Below are 14,580 nucleotides of genomic sequence, written 5' to 3' on the forward strand. Positions count from 1 at the left end.
GCTTTTTACTAAATGCATATGAATGTATACACGGTACATTATTTTATAACTCTGCAAACTGAACAATAAATTTTTGTTAAATTACACGCAGAATAAGTCGCGGGCACAGCTAGATAAATAAAATACACATGGCCAGAACTTAGATAGTGTCTTACATTACAATAAGCTACAATGAAGATTAAAACAAAACAAAAAAAACAAGGGACAGAAACAATTTGTAAGTGTTATTGTGTAATTTTTATATACGAATAGGTTCGCAAACAACAATACATACCGGATGTAAGTGGTAGCCGAAGCCTAAAGACGAGTGTGACACCAAAAGTATTGGAAGCCAATTGCTCATAAGTATAACATAGTTTGAGCATCGAGCCAGTGATCGAGTCATCTGAGTTTTACGCCCCTAAACGGAAGGACACATTTAAAATAACACGTTATATAAAAGAAGGGTTTAAAGCCTTATTAAAACTGGAGTAATGATCAATATTGATTAATTTGTCTTAACAACCAGGATTCTTCACGTGCTCATCAAGGCACGGTAACCTATCATGACAAACATCGCGAAAATAAACAAATATTTGTATAGGAACTTACAGCCTTAATGGACCTTTGCATCTACACCAAATACTTGTCAAGTGACACTACGTTAATGGTGATAAAAAAATGGTTATTTTTCTGAAAATACGTTTCGCCAACGATTCGACGCTTTTAGTGAAAATTGACACCAAGGAGTGGATCGTCAATAAAGAACAGATTTTGTTGTGTTTACTGTAATTTGGTATATGTAAATATTTTTGTTTGTTAAGGACATCAATATTATCACATTACACTGTTGTCTCTGGTCGTAAAAGGGTAACACGACATTTATATATTTTTCTGTGTTGGGTTGGCTAGAGGAATACAGATGTTTGCTGCGGTCTGGGCGTTTGTGCTTCTGTATGTTTCCGAACCTCTGAAACAAGAGTGAATACTAGTGGAGCCGTTGATTGTGATATGTTTATTTATTATGAATTATTTCTATTTAGCAGCGTCGAATTTGGTACACCGCGATACTCTACGGTGGCGGAAATATTTCCAATCTAAATTAAAAACAACATAGTCATCAAATACCTACATAATAAGATCAAATTGCTTTTACGATGCGATTATAATCTGAGCTCTTGATATAAAGCCCTCATTCAGCTAATAAAACCTTTTTGCTAAAAATAGCCAAATGTTCCGCCCCAGAGAAAAGTTCGCCAATAAATGAAGTTACTTGTAAATTCGTCTTATCCGACTGAGCACCTCCTAAGTGCCCACCTAATGCGAAATGAAATAAATAATCCTTCGATTCACTAATGGAAAGAAAGTCACGAATTTATCTGCAAATCGTATTTTATTGAACTAGTGTCACACCGTTTAGTCTTCTTTTAGTAAAATAACTTTTATATTTTATTTAAATAATAATTTTTTTAGTAAAATAAATTCTATATTTTATTTGAATAATAGGTTTTTAAATTAGAGTACAGCAGACCTTATAGAAGATTACAGCTAAATAATATTGTCCCCGAGTAGGATTGTATTTCTGTGGTGCGTAAGGTTCCAGAGCTCCTGGGGCCGAAGGGTATGGTCATCAATGCTCTTGCGATACTTCTGGTTTTGTAGACGTTTACTGGCTACGTTATCTACTTGCCCTTAGCTGGGCCGTACGCTTGCTTAGAAAGAAAGACACATACACTGCTTACAGACACACAACTAACACAATGAGAGCACAAATACAAAAAAAGTAAAAATTTAAATAATTAATTTAAAAAATAAAAAGTAAAATTTTATGAAATAAAAAATGAAAATAAAAAAATAAAAAGAAAAGAGTAATAATAAAAAAGAAACAAATACAGCATCGCTTTATAAGTTTAAACTTAAACGTAAAGAAAAAAAGAAAGTGAATAAAAATCAGGCTTACTCAACATTCAACTACCAAAGTTATGCGAGCGAAGAAGTTAAGCGATCTAGTCGTATCAATAACGTAATTATCCAATTAAGTTCAGTTGTTCCGAAATTATATTATTTCGGTAACTCATTTTTTTTTTAAATACAGATTAGCGCTAAAGTTAAGATATTATTTTATATTTTTTAAGTTGACAGTGTAACACCCGGTCTCAGACGAATTTTTTTGATAAATAGCTCCATCGGCGAACTTGATATGACGTTTAGGGTCCAGCCGCAATTTGTTCTTGTCTCCTGACGTGCGTGATGTGGGATGACAGCGAGTGGCCGGATTTTGAGTTCCGTAGCTTTATCCTAGGCTATATTCAGAAATAACCCGATTTGGTCACGATTTTCAATTTCATATAGTTACAACATGTTCAAGACGAATCGTTCTTGGGTATATGTACCAGCTATCAACGGAACACGTACATATCAGGGCAATGTAGCATTGTCATTCATAGATAACATTATTGTAGCCAATAAAATTAAGACTATGAAGGACCACCTGATTTAAAGTGGATGCGACTTGAACTGAGGTACAGGAGGAAATTTCCTGCTCAAATTATGGAGCAGTCCGACTAGGGTCTGTATCTCAACCTTACAGAAAGAAGATCACAGCTAAATAGTAAGGTGACCAGAGCTCGGCGTTAGGGTCGGCAACGCGCTTGCAATGCTTCTGGTGGCGCAGGCGTCTATCAGCTACGGTAATCACTTCTCATTAGGTGAGTCGTACGCTAGTTTGGCGACCTAGTTTAGTTAAAATTTAGCCAAATACTCGTTTTGCAGTGACCGACGTATATAGCCTCCAGCGTCGTGTGTGTTCTTTTCTGCGCTTTTGACCAGGTAGCTAAGGATTTTGTAGAATCAACGCTTGTGTTTGATAGTGGCAGCTCCGAGTACACAACGAAAATATAGTATTAGGACATCCGAACTAGGAACGAACTTCACCCATCTGCTTATTTAGAAAACAATCGAAAAACAGGTTAACTAAATAATCGTTGCCAGGCTATAAAATTAAAACGGATCCATGACTTTAAATAATAAATCTAATACCTACCGACAGTATTTATACTGTAGAAAATACAAACTGAAAAAAAAATTATGACATTCAAATCAAAATAAGAAAAATTATTAAGTAACTTTCAAAGGGTGGTGTCCACAGAATAAAATATTTACCTACAGAATATCATAGCTAATATTAACCACTGCTTTTTGTAAACAATATTTAAAAAGCACAAAATAGTTTTGTATAATTATATTTAATTTGAAGCGTCCACTGATTCAGGATCTTAATTGCGCTGATGAGAAACGGTAAGTTTTTGGTATGCTTGCTGAATGGAATTCCAACGCTTATCAAAATACGCTTTAACCCCATAACTTCCTGCAACTATGCTTGAACCGCATGTCCAATTGAGGAGTAGTTATCAAACTACTTGTTTTGGGTGTACTTTCAGCAGAGCTATTTCAGAACTTCAAGTCATAACTTGTGTTTAGTTCAATTTAAATACTTTATAGTAATGGACAAATTGCCAACCTGCCAACCTGCAGTATCCCCCAACCCACATTGGAACAATGTTGTGGATTAAGTTCCAGTCTTTGTCCTATATAGAGGGCCGTGCCTAGCAGTGAAAGGTTACAGGCTGATTGGATAGTAGTGAATACAAATCCTTACCAAAAATACAAATGTTCAGTGTCTCTATTAAAGGCTTAATAACCTTGGAAGGAAATTTAAAACATTGTAATTAACATTTATGGCAGTAAAACTTGTAGTTTCTCTAAAGACAAACGTTGTGAAATAGTACAGATATTTCTCTTAATTATTGATTTTTGATTATTTTATTTTATACTAGCTTGTACCCGAGACTTTGTCTGCGCAGGATTAGTAGTTAAGTACTTAGTTTATTATCTTCTCAATATCCATCTTGATACCAAAATTCATCAAAATTGGTTCTGCGACTTAAAATTCAATTTGCTACTACCAAATATGCATTAGAGTCAGGTCACTGTCCGTCCGCTGCAATATGTTAGCCCGCAGATTTGCACACTGTAATAAAGAAGTAAAGATCACGCTTTTCAAAGCATATTGCCAGTCGCTTTACACTTGTAGTCTGTGGGTGAACTACACGAGGAAGGCATACAGTGGTCTGCGCGTCCATTATAATAATGCATTTAGGCTATTGATGGGGTTGTCTTGGCGGTGCAGCGCTTCAGGTATGTTCGCCGAAGCGGGGGTGGACTCTTTTGGCGCTATAATGCACAAGCGTAGCGCATCAATGTTGCGACGGGTGCGAGCCAGCGCCAACACCATCCTGGGCGCATTGACGGATAGTTTTGACTCGCCGATAATGGAGCACTAGATACGAATGCACACAGTCAAGTAGAACTTCTATCCTACCATCGGCCAGTCAAAAGTATCCTATTTAGTATTTAGTATTAATATTATGTAATTTGTCTTATTTTGTTTTAGTGTTGTTACTAACATAGTTTTATAAGATCATTGTTACTAACACTTTTTATGGACAATTTTTGTCTGAAATAAATGATTATTATTATTATTATTATTAGAAATATATTATCAATTTTTATTGTATTGATGGTTCACTGTTTTGGCGGCAATGGCTTACTCATAAAAGAAAGATATATGCTGTCGCGGACTTTTTAACCGACTTCCAAAAAAGGAGGAGGTTTTCAATTCGACTGTATTTTTTTTTATGTATGTTACATCAAAACTTTTGACTGGGTGGAGCGATTTCGACAAATTTTCTTTTAATCGAAAGGTGGTGTGTGCTAATTGGTCCCATTTAAATTTATTTGAGATCTAACAACTACTTTTCGAGCTATATCTAATAATGCGTTTTAACTTGACGCTTTTTTCGTCGACCTACGTTGTATTATACGACATAACTTTCTACTGGATGTACCGATTTTGATAATTCTTTTTTTGTTGGAAAGGAGATATCTCTAGTTTAGTACCATGATAAGGAAACCAGGATCTGATGATGGAATCCCAGAGAAATCGAGGGAACTTCTTGAAAATCCGCAATAACTTTTTACTGGGTGTACCGATTTTAATAATTTTTAATTTAATCGAAAGCTGATGTTTGTCATGTGGTCACATATAAATTTTATTGAGATCTGATAACTACTTTTTAAGTAATCTTTGATAACGCGCAGTTACTTGACTATTTTTTCGTCGATCTACGTTGTACTGCTCGTCGATATAATTGAAGTCGGTTTTTTTTCGTTTGCGAGCAAACACAATTATTTGTAGGACTAATTAAGATAAACATATCTCTTATACATTATATATGTGTAAACTCTATAGTTTTTGCAGCGTAGGCCAGAATAGTTCGCAGATGGTAGATTTTTTTCCGACTTACTTGACAATTATCGTTATATTTTGAACAATTCAAAAACTATCTTTAAAAATTATAGCCTATATGTTATTCTAATGTATAAGCTATATTATTATAAACTTTAATCAAAATCCGTTCGGTAGTTTTTGTGTGAAAGAGGAACAAGCATACATACATCTATACATCCATACATACATCTATACATCCATACATACAAACTTTCGCGTTTATAATATTAGTAGGATATAATGTATATTTTATATATAATATATAAAATAAAATAATCTTTTTAGTTGGTCCATCAATAACTAACATAGATTATAAGTGAATATAGTTACTAATACACTAATATACCATGTGTGTACTAACACGTCTGAAATAAACTTTTATCATTTTTTTTTTATTATTTATTAATATTTGTTAACAATTCAAAAGTCTGATATTATTATCTTTGTTTAAATATTTTATTAAAAAAAAAAAACAATACTACATTATTATTTCACATCTTATTTCTCTTGATTTCTTTAACATACGAAATCAAAGGAAAACAAAAGTAATAAAACAGGACAATTTATTGTAACGTCTTTGTTTTGACGAAATACGTAACAATATCTCCCCGAGGCGTACATTCACGTAAATATTGAAGCATTCTTTTGTAGATATATAAAAGAAGAGATTGGAAAATCAAAATGTCAAGCCTTGTATCGATTGCGTATACCCGACTGTATCTACTATATATATACATGTTTTAGACAATCGTAAATATTAATAATTAATAATTGTAACACATATTTTGTTATCAAAGAGTTTATAAAATATATCTTTGTAACTATAGCAAATAACTGCCTACAATTATTTTCACTGATGACAAGAAGGCTAGTGCATTTTTGTACAGAGTATTTGCATAACGATTCAAAGGGGAAATGCTGCCAGCATTATTTACCGTTCCGACACCGTTCCTCGCGGACATGGTTTATATTGTAATAGTTATTTATATATATTTCGATTTAATTTAATCTCGTAATTTAAATTGGAATTGATACTAGATAAAGTTGTCTTTATCGTAATTGTGTTTGCTAGCAAACGAAAAAAACCGACTTCAATTACAACGACAAGTAATACAACGTAAGTACACGAAAAAAATTAACAAACGCACTAGTCGTCAACTACGATTTTCGAGGGTTATCTCGATTTCTCTGGGATTCCATCATCAGATCTTGGTTTCTTTACCATTTTACCACACCCCGGATATCTCCTTTCCAACAAAAAAAAAAAAAAAAAGGGAGATCAAAATCGGTAAATATATATTTGGTCGAATTGAGTAACCTCCTCCTTTTTTGAAGTCAGCTGAAAATATATTTTAAAGCGCTTAATTTATGTACGATTTCCCCTTTATTTGATTGTAATTGAAGTAATTACGGTTATGTTTCTTGGAACGTTCGTCGGTATCGTTTCCGTTTTAATTATTCAAGTTTGAATGAATTTTATGTTCGTGGTGTAATATATACCAATTGCAATGTCTTGGTCCTTTTTTATTTTTGTATTTTAATATGGCTATTAACAATCTTTATCAAAAGTAACCTTTTTTAAATTTTCTTGAAGCACCTTCGATTCGGAATTTGAATTCCGAATTCTGCAGAGAAGAATCAAAAAGAAACACCTCAGAACTTTTGACAGGGCGGACCGATTTTGATGATTTCTTTTTAAATCTAAAGTGCTTAACATGTGGTCCTATTTAAATTTGATTGAAATCTAAAAAGTACTTTTCGAGTTCTGTCTAGTAATACAATTATTTAAACCATTTTTTGTTCAATATATTTTATGTATCTATGTAAATACAGTAAGTAAATAAAAGGCATATAAATTTCAAAACTCTGTATAGATAACTACCTCGTAGCTCTATAATATCTTATATACGTACGTTCGAGTTTCTATAGGGCTATTATCACTTTTTATAACGATAATACAAAAACTGTAAGAAGGTAGAAGTGACACTCTCATATGTACATTAAGGCACTGTTAGAATCAAATTTAATAGTACCTTATTGATAAGAAAACTTTAACCGTTTCTTTTTTTTTCTTAGATATAATTATAATCTTATTTTATATACTAGCTAATTTTAACCGACTTTAAAAAAGGAAATGGAAGGAATTCTCAATTCGGCTGTAGTGTTTGAAGTTACACTTCTTTTGCGTTAAGGAAAAATATAAATTAAAATGTGAATTATTACGATGCCCGCGCGTGTCACAAAAAACCGACACCCTGAAGTTAGCTAGTCAACGAAGAAGTTAGCAACGTGAAGTTAGCTAGCCAATGAAGTATAACCTCTTACGTGCGTACATAAGTACACACACACTTTTTATTTTCCATGTGTGTTTCATACTAATCTCAAAATTAATTAATATATTTAGTAATTAGACGAGTGAATCATAATTCAAAAAATTAATATTGATTATTGTGCGTTGCCTAATGCAGTGTCTTTATTATATTTATATATTTTTTGTTTCTGTTTGTTTATAATGGATAAATTAAAAAAAAAGACACGACCGATTTTCAAAATATTTCCAAAATCAAGCGTAAGTAAATAAGTTTTACTCAAAAAACTTAACGCAATAAAAGCTTTTGTAAGTGTAGTGTACGCCCTGCGGTTCCGCTGTGCCGGGGTCAGTATCCTGGAGGCTGTACTCTGTAGTAACGTCGCGCGCGCAACAGCAAAAATCATCTAATAAACGGGGGGGAGCAGCGTGAAAAAAGCTAGTTCTTTATATAATATTAAGGTGAAATGCTTCGTAATCCTAGTTGTTTAAAACAAAACTCAAGAAGCATTATTTACTCGTAACAGCATACTAACTTATTACCGGCAGTATTTATACTCTTTGAGTATTTAAGGGGGAGTTTTGGTAAAGCAAACGTCTTGCGATAGGCAATGTACATATACGCCCTTATAATTTTGTGCTTGTAAAAAAATAACTAATAATTACCTTTTTTACGTGGGGAAAATCCTCATGGATACCCCTCCAGCACGAGGGCACCGGAGAGGTTATGTCAGACTTTTACTGACCAAAAACTATCACGTGTGAGTAGTCAGCAGGGTGGGGCGAAATGGGGTCGCGCTAGTATTCAACAACAATTCAGCAACTCTGGACCCTGCTGTCGGTCACAGTTGTTATCATTTGCACTTGATAGCGATCGTTACTCATAATAGGGAATATATCCGCCAACCCATTAGTGAATTAATCTCCGATACTTATCCTACATGGAGAAAGACCAGCGGAATGTTACAAGCTTAATTATGACCGAGAGCTGCCATTCAATGAATGAAATAATAGGAAGCTTGTAACACAAACCCTGTGAAAGATAAACGAAAAGAGAAAAGAAAGAAAGATGGCAGTAGGGTCTTATAGCAAACTAGCGCACTGACATTATTTATTTATTTAAACTTTATTATATAACTATATAACTTACATCGATCAAAAGGTAGACTAAGAGCTAAGCACCAGTCAAACTTAGAATATTGAAAAGAATAGAATATTGCGTAGATTGTAAAGGATATGAATAGTAAAAAAAAAACCAGCGAGTAACACACTAATAAAAAAACTTATATACGTGTATATATACATTCATGCATATATACATATTATGTCAGAGGCGGTCATTAATACAGGATGAAAAAGGAAGTTTGCTGTTTGGCACAGCGTAATGAGGTTGGCAGCACTGTCGATAATTTAGTCAAGTCCAGGACTGAGAATCAATTTGTCCAAATATTTGAAACGAATATTATGGCGTTGACGACGTAGTTTCTTTTCTCGATAATCTCACTATTTGCCCACACGATGTATGACGATATATAGAAGGATATATTGTATTAATAATATTCTTTGTCGCAACAGAGAAACTATAGCCGAAGAATCAGTATGGGTGCAGGTTCACAAAAGTGACTCCATAAACAAGAGTTATGTGATTCTAACTTTTCCTTGAGCTTCACAAGGTCATGCGAGCTTTATACTGTAATTACGTACCTGAGCTTCTTTAAGCTTTCGACTTATAAGTTGAACTTTCGTTGTGCTTTATTTTTAGGTCCCTTTCTTACGTTACGGCGTGAGGAAATGTTTGTGAATCTTAGTAAGTATTGATGGATAATTTCGCAATATGATAGAAGTTGATTGATATGCCGTCTAACTGCAGAAAACAAAATGGAGGTCGACTAAAATGGTTCATTATATTTAAGAAAAAAAAATGTTTTATTGCATTGAAAATTTTTTATTTTTTTCAATTTGTTATTAACATAACAAAATTAATGTGATCTAGATAATATTTTCCTAATTTAAAACCCTATCGCTATACATCGCAATCGCGTGACTAAAAGCTATACGGAAGGAAATATCACCTTGAACTCCGAGACTATTTACAAACATATTTTTACCGACTGACCATTAGGTCACACACAGAAGATCACAGCAAAATAATACTGTTTTCAAGCAGTATTGTGTTCCTGTTGGTGACCAGAGCTCCTGGGGGGATTGGGGATTGGGTCGGCAACGCGCTTGCGATGCTTCTGGTGTTGTCTATAAGCTACGGTAATTGCTTACCATCAGGTGAGCCGTACGCTTGTTTGCCGACCTAGTGACATAAAAAAAATAGGTAATAAGCGTTAATGAAATCCACTTTAAATAAAATATAAAATTTATAATTAATCGTTACAAGAATACATCAGACTTAATAATTTAGTATCTATAGACTAAGGGCTGGAGGTATCTCAATTCTGATGATAGAAGAGACTCATCCTTCGCCAGTTCTACGACCATCTCCCTGGCCCGGTTGTTGGCGTACTCATGACCACAGTCATGGCGCTCCACCATCTTGGATAAGGCTAAACTGAGCTGAGCCCTGGCGCCACCGTCTGACGAGTCTACGAGGGTCTTCATGACGTCTGGTGAGAAACCCTGTAAAAATAAAAAGATAAAATCAATAATTCTTCGAGTAGGCTTCGAAAGCACTTCAGCAATCGTTATTTTACAAATGAAAATTACATTTGTTTTTAATTAATTAATTATACGCTTCAGCCTGTAATATCCCACTACTGGGCATAGGCCTCTTTCCCCATGTAGGAGAAGGATCAGAGCTTAATCCACCAGGGTGCTCCAATGCGGGTTGGCGGATATATTCCCTACTATGAGTAACGATCGCTATCAGGTGTATATGATAACAACCGGGACCGACGGCTTAACGTGCTTTCCGAGGCACGGTGGGGAGACCTCCAAGGACTGCACAAACACCCAGACCACGGCAAACACCTGTATGGCCAATACAAATGTTGGTCATGTGCGGGGATCGAACCCGCAACCACCAGCGCAACAGGTACAGTCCATGGCTGTGACCGTTGCGCCAACGCGGCGTCAAATAATTATAGTTAGAGTCAAAAAAGTATATAAACATATTAACGATTTAGTCAAAGGAGCACGGATTGTGTCGTCAACTAGATATTGGATGGAGAAAACACCAAGAAGATTAATCGGCGTGGTTGAGAAAAGTATATAATATACGTACATCCGGTGTTATACCGCAAAACTAGGCAGGATTCAAATAAAATCTAAGGTAAAACGCTTCGCTTATCCCAATCACTACTGATTCAGTTTCTGTTAATAATGGCTTTAGAACTAATATTGATTTCTCGTTTCTGTTCATCCGTAAATTTTGTAGTAAGTTTAATTAAATTGCTACAAAGTCAATTTCGCTGAAATAGTATTGAATAATTCACGACACATATATTTAAGAACGAGATGTTTAATACGACGTTTAAACGAGATGTCAATACGATGTTTAAATACTTGTTTTTCTCGGGGACTTTAACGCCCACCACGAGCAGTGGTTGTTTCCGTACGAGAAAACATGCCACGCTGGGAGGGAGGCGCGCAAATTCGCGTTAGCACTCGATCTTACTCAGATGGTACAGGTTGCAACACGGGTACCAGATATTGCTAGCCATACAGCCAATTGCCTGGACCTTCTGCTGACTACAGATCCAGACAGACACTCGGTCTCAGTATCTGCCCCTCTAGGATCATCCGACCATTGTCTGGTGAAATCCATATCGACCGCCTCTCCTCCGGACAACTGTCCAAGGGGCACAAGAAGAGTGTGGCGATATGAGTTAGCGGACTGGGAAGAGATGCGGCATTTCTATGCATCTTTCCCTTGGCGGCAAGTCTGTTTTTCCTCGGGTGACCCCTCGTGTTCGGCTGAGGCAGTTGCGGGCGTGATTCGACAGGGAATGGAATTCTTTATACCATTCTCCGACATATCGCTCGACCACAAATCCCGACCTTGGTACAATGCTGAGTGCGCCCATGCTGAAGCCCTTAAAGAGTCTGCTTACAAAGCTTGGGTACAAGTCCGCGATGCCAAAGCTGGAGCGCGGAGGGTTCGCACGAGGAAGAAAGCTTTTAATTCAGCCGCCAAGTCCTGCAAACGGATATTACAAAAGGCCCGATTCGACCATATCCGTCGTATAGGCGCTAAACTTGCCTCCTACCCCCCTGGTAGTAAACAATTCTGGTCTCTGTCGAAGGCAGTAGAGTCCAATTTCTGCCGCCCTACATTGCCTCCTCTGCAGAAGCCTGATGGTTCGCTAGCTCACTCGGCAGTGGAAAAGGCAAACTTGTTTGCATCTCTCTTTGCGAGCAATTCGCGTCTTGACGCTAGCTCTACACAACCACCATCCTTGCCTCGATGTGACTCTTCTATGCAAGAGATCACGATCCACAATAAAGAGGTCCGTAGAGTTTTGCTGAACCTTGACGTGAATAAGACTAGTGGACCTGACGGTATACCTGCGCGCGTCCTAAAGGCCTGTGCACCTGAGCTGTCTCCTGTTCTCACGCGCCTGTACCGCCTCTCTCTTCAAACTAGAACGGTGCCAAAATCTTGGAAGCTGGCTAATGTGCAGCCAGTGCCCAAAAAGGGTAGCCGAGTGAATCCCTGCAACTACCGACCAATCGCCATCACCTCCATGCCCTGCAAAGTCATGGAAAAGGTACTTAACAGCAAGTTGCTGAACTACCTAGAGGACAATGAACTCCTCAGTGACCACCAATACGGTTTTCGTCAGGGGCGGTCTACTGGAGATCTTCTGGTGTATGTCACACACTGCTGGGGCGAAGCCATTGAGAAACATGGTGAGGCGCTCGCTGTATCACTAGATATCTCGAAGGCCTTCGACAGGGTTTGGCACGCAAGTCTCCTTAGCAAACTTCCTGCTTACGGCATCCCTGTTGACTTTTGTAGCTGGATTTCAGACTTTTTGAGTGAACGGTCGATCAGAGTGGTCGTGGACGGCTGCTCCTCTGAACTGATGGATATAAATGCCGGCGTCCCTCAAGGTTCTGTTCTCTCTGCAACTCTTTTCCTGCTCCACATTAACGACATGCTACGACCAGGCATTGTTGGATACGCAGATGACAGTACGATTGTTGAGAGATATTTGTCCAGCGCAAAAGACAGCAGGGACGTAATACGTTCTCAGAGAGAGGCCATGGTGGAACGAACAAATTCAATACTGGAGCAAGTATCCCAATGGGGTGATTGCAACCTGGTCACGTTCAACGCCGCCAAAACGCAGGCCTGTTTATTCTCCACCAAACGGAGTCCTTTCAACTTGACTCCTACTTTCCGTGGTACACCTGTCCATGTGTCCGATACCCTCGACCTCCTTGGCATAGAGTTGAATTCTAACCTCAACTTTGGCAATTACATTGAGTCCAAAGCGCAAACTGCGGCCAGAAAGCTTGGCATCTTAAATAAGGTTAAGCGTTATTTCACGCCTAAACAGCTTCTTACGCTATACAAAGCTCAAATCCGATCGTGCATGGAATATTGTAGTCACTTGTGGGATGGCTTAGCTAAATATCAACTCGCCACACTGGACTCAGTGGAACGCAGAGCCAAGCGGCTTATCGGTAATGCCAGTTTGGTGAAATCTCTTCATACTCTGGCTCACCGAAGAAAGGTTGCCAGTCTAACGGTCTTTTACAGGTTGTACTTTGGAGAGTGTGCCCTGGAGCTACACGAGCTCATACCCCCATCTCCTTTCTTCCATCGGACTTTCAGACGTACCGCAGGCTTTCATTCCTACCTGATTGATATACCTTTCATACGTACAAAGCGCTTCGAATCATCTTTTTTAATGCGCACAGCCAAGGAATGGAATTCCCTGCCGGCGTCTGTATTTCCGAGTTCATATAACCCGAACATATTTAAAGCGCGAGTGAACAGGCTTCTTCTGGGCGAACTCGCTCCATCTTCGACCTCGTCTGTGCTCTAGGGCTAGACTGAGGTCAAGAGTAAGCCCATATCGTAATAAAAAAAAAAAAAAAAAAAAAAAAAAAAATGAGATGTTAGTGATTAAAGAACGAGATGTTAAGACATAGTAGTGGTCTCTCTTATTTTTAAACGTCAAAAACGTCACTATAGACGGCGCCACGGTTCGCTTAAACCGAAAATAGAAATCATCATATCAAGAATTTCGCTCTGGCGGGTACATCGTTCCATAGCTTAATTGGCTAGAGCGCCGACACGGTCAGTCGGAGACGCGGGTTCGAATCCTGCTGGAGCGGTCAATTTTTGATATGATATCAAAAAAATGTCAAAAACGTGTAAAATCCAGTCAAAGTCAGTATATAATGTAATTACTTTTTTTTTCGTTGTGAAATTGTAAAAAACATGTTTTATATATCTTAATCTATACTAAGCTATACTAATATTATAAGCCTGAAAAGTTTGTTTGTTCAAATGCGCTTATTTCAGGAAATACTGGTTCGAATTAAAAAGTTCTTCTGAGTTGGATAGCCCATTTAAATAGGAAGGTTATGCTTTAAGAAGAAAGAGGGATATTTTTTCTCAAATTCATCAGTTCAGCCTAATACAGTCCACTGCTGGACATAGGCCCCCACAAGTTCGCACAACAATGGAGTGGACTCATGTGTTTTGTCCTGAGTCATATTGTTTGGTTCCGTCGACATCCTCAGAGTGTGGAACATGTACGTCATAACAAATCCGTTAACAGATTTAAATTATTGAATATCTACAGATCGGTGCGATACTCCAGGGGAGATAAAGTGACGGTGGGCAGCAATGGAAGGATTCGAAATGTACTCGTAGATTCTTCTTAGAAGAATCGGAAATCAAGTCCACAATCACTTTTTTGATTATTCTAAAATGATTGTCGTAAATAATTAACGTATTAATAGAACTTAACTTTAT

At 37.2% G+C, this 14,580-nt stretch overlaps 1 protein-coding gene across 1 annotated transcript in view; it reads right to left on the bottom strand.

Annotated features, from left to right (window-relative positions):
• Positions 1–9,987: 9,987 nt before the first annotated feature.
• Positions 9,988–14,580, bottom strand: part of LOC123663244 — a 31,938-nt gene continuing 27,345 nt past the window's right edge. Inside the window, exon 5 of the mRNA XM_045597933.1 lies at positions 9,988–10,265. Coding sequence (XP_045453889.1) covers positions 10,047–10,265 — 219 coding nt within the window. The 3' untranslated portion in view covers positions 9,988–10,046. The remainder of the gene's footprint in view (positions 10,266–14,580) is intronic.

This window comes from Melitaea cinxia, chromosome 20, assembly GCF_905220565.1.
Source record: "Melitaea cinxia chromosome 20, ilMelCinx1.1, whole genome shotgun sequence".
Lineage (NCBI taxonomy): Eukaryota > Metazoa > Arthropoda > Insecta > Lepidoptera > Nymphalidae > Melitaea > Melitaea cinxia.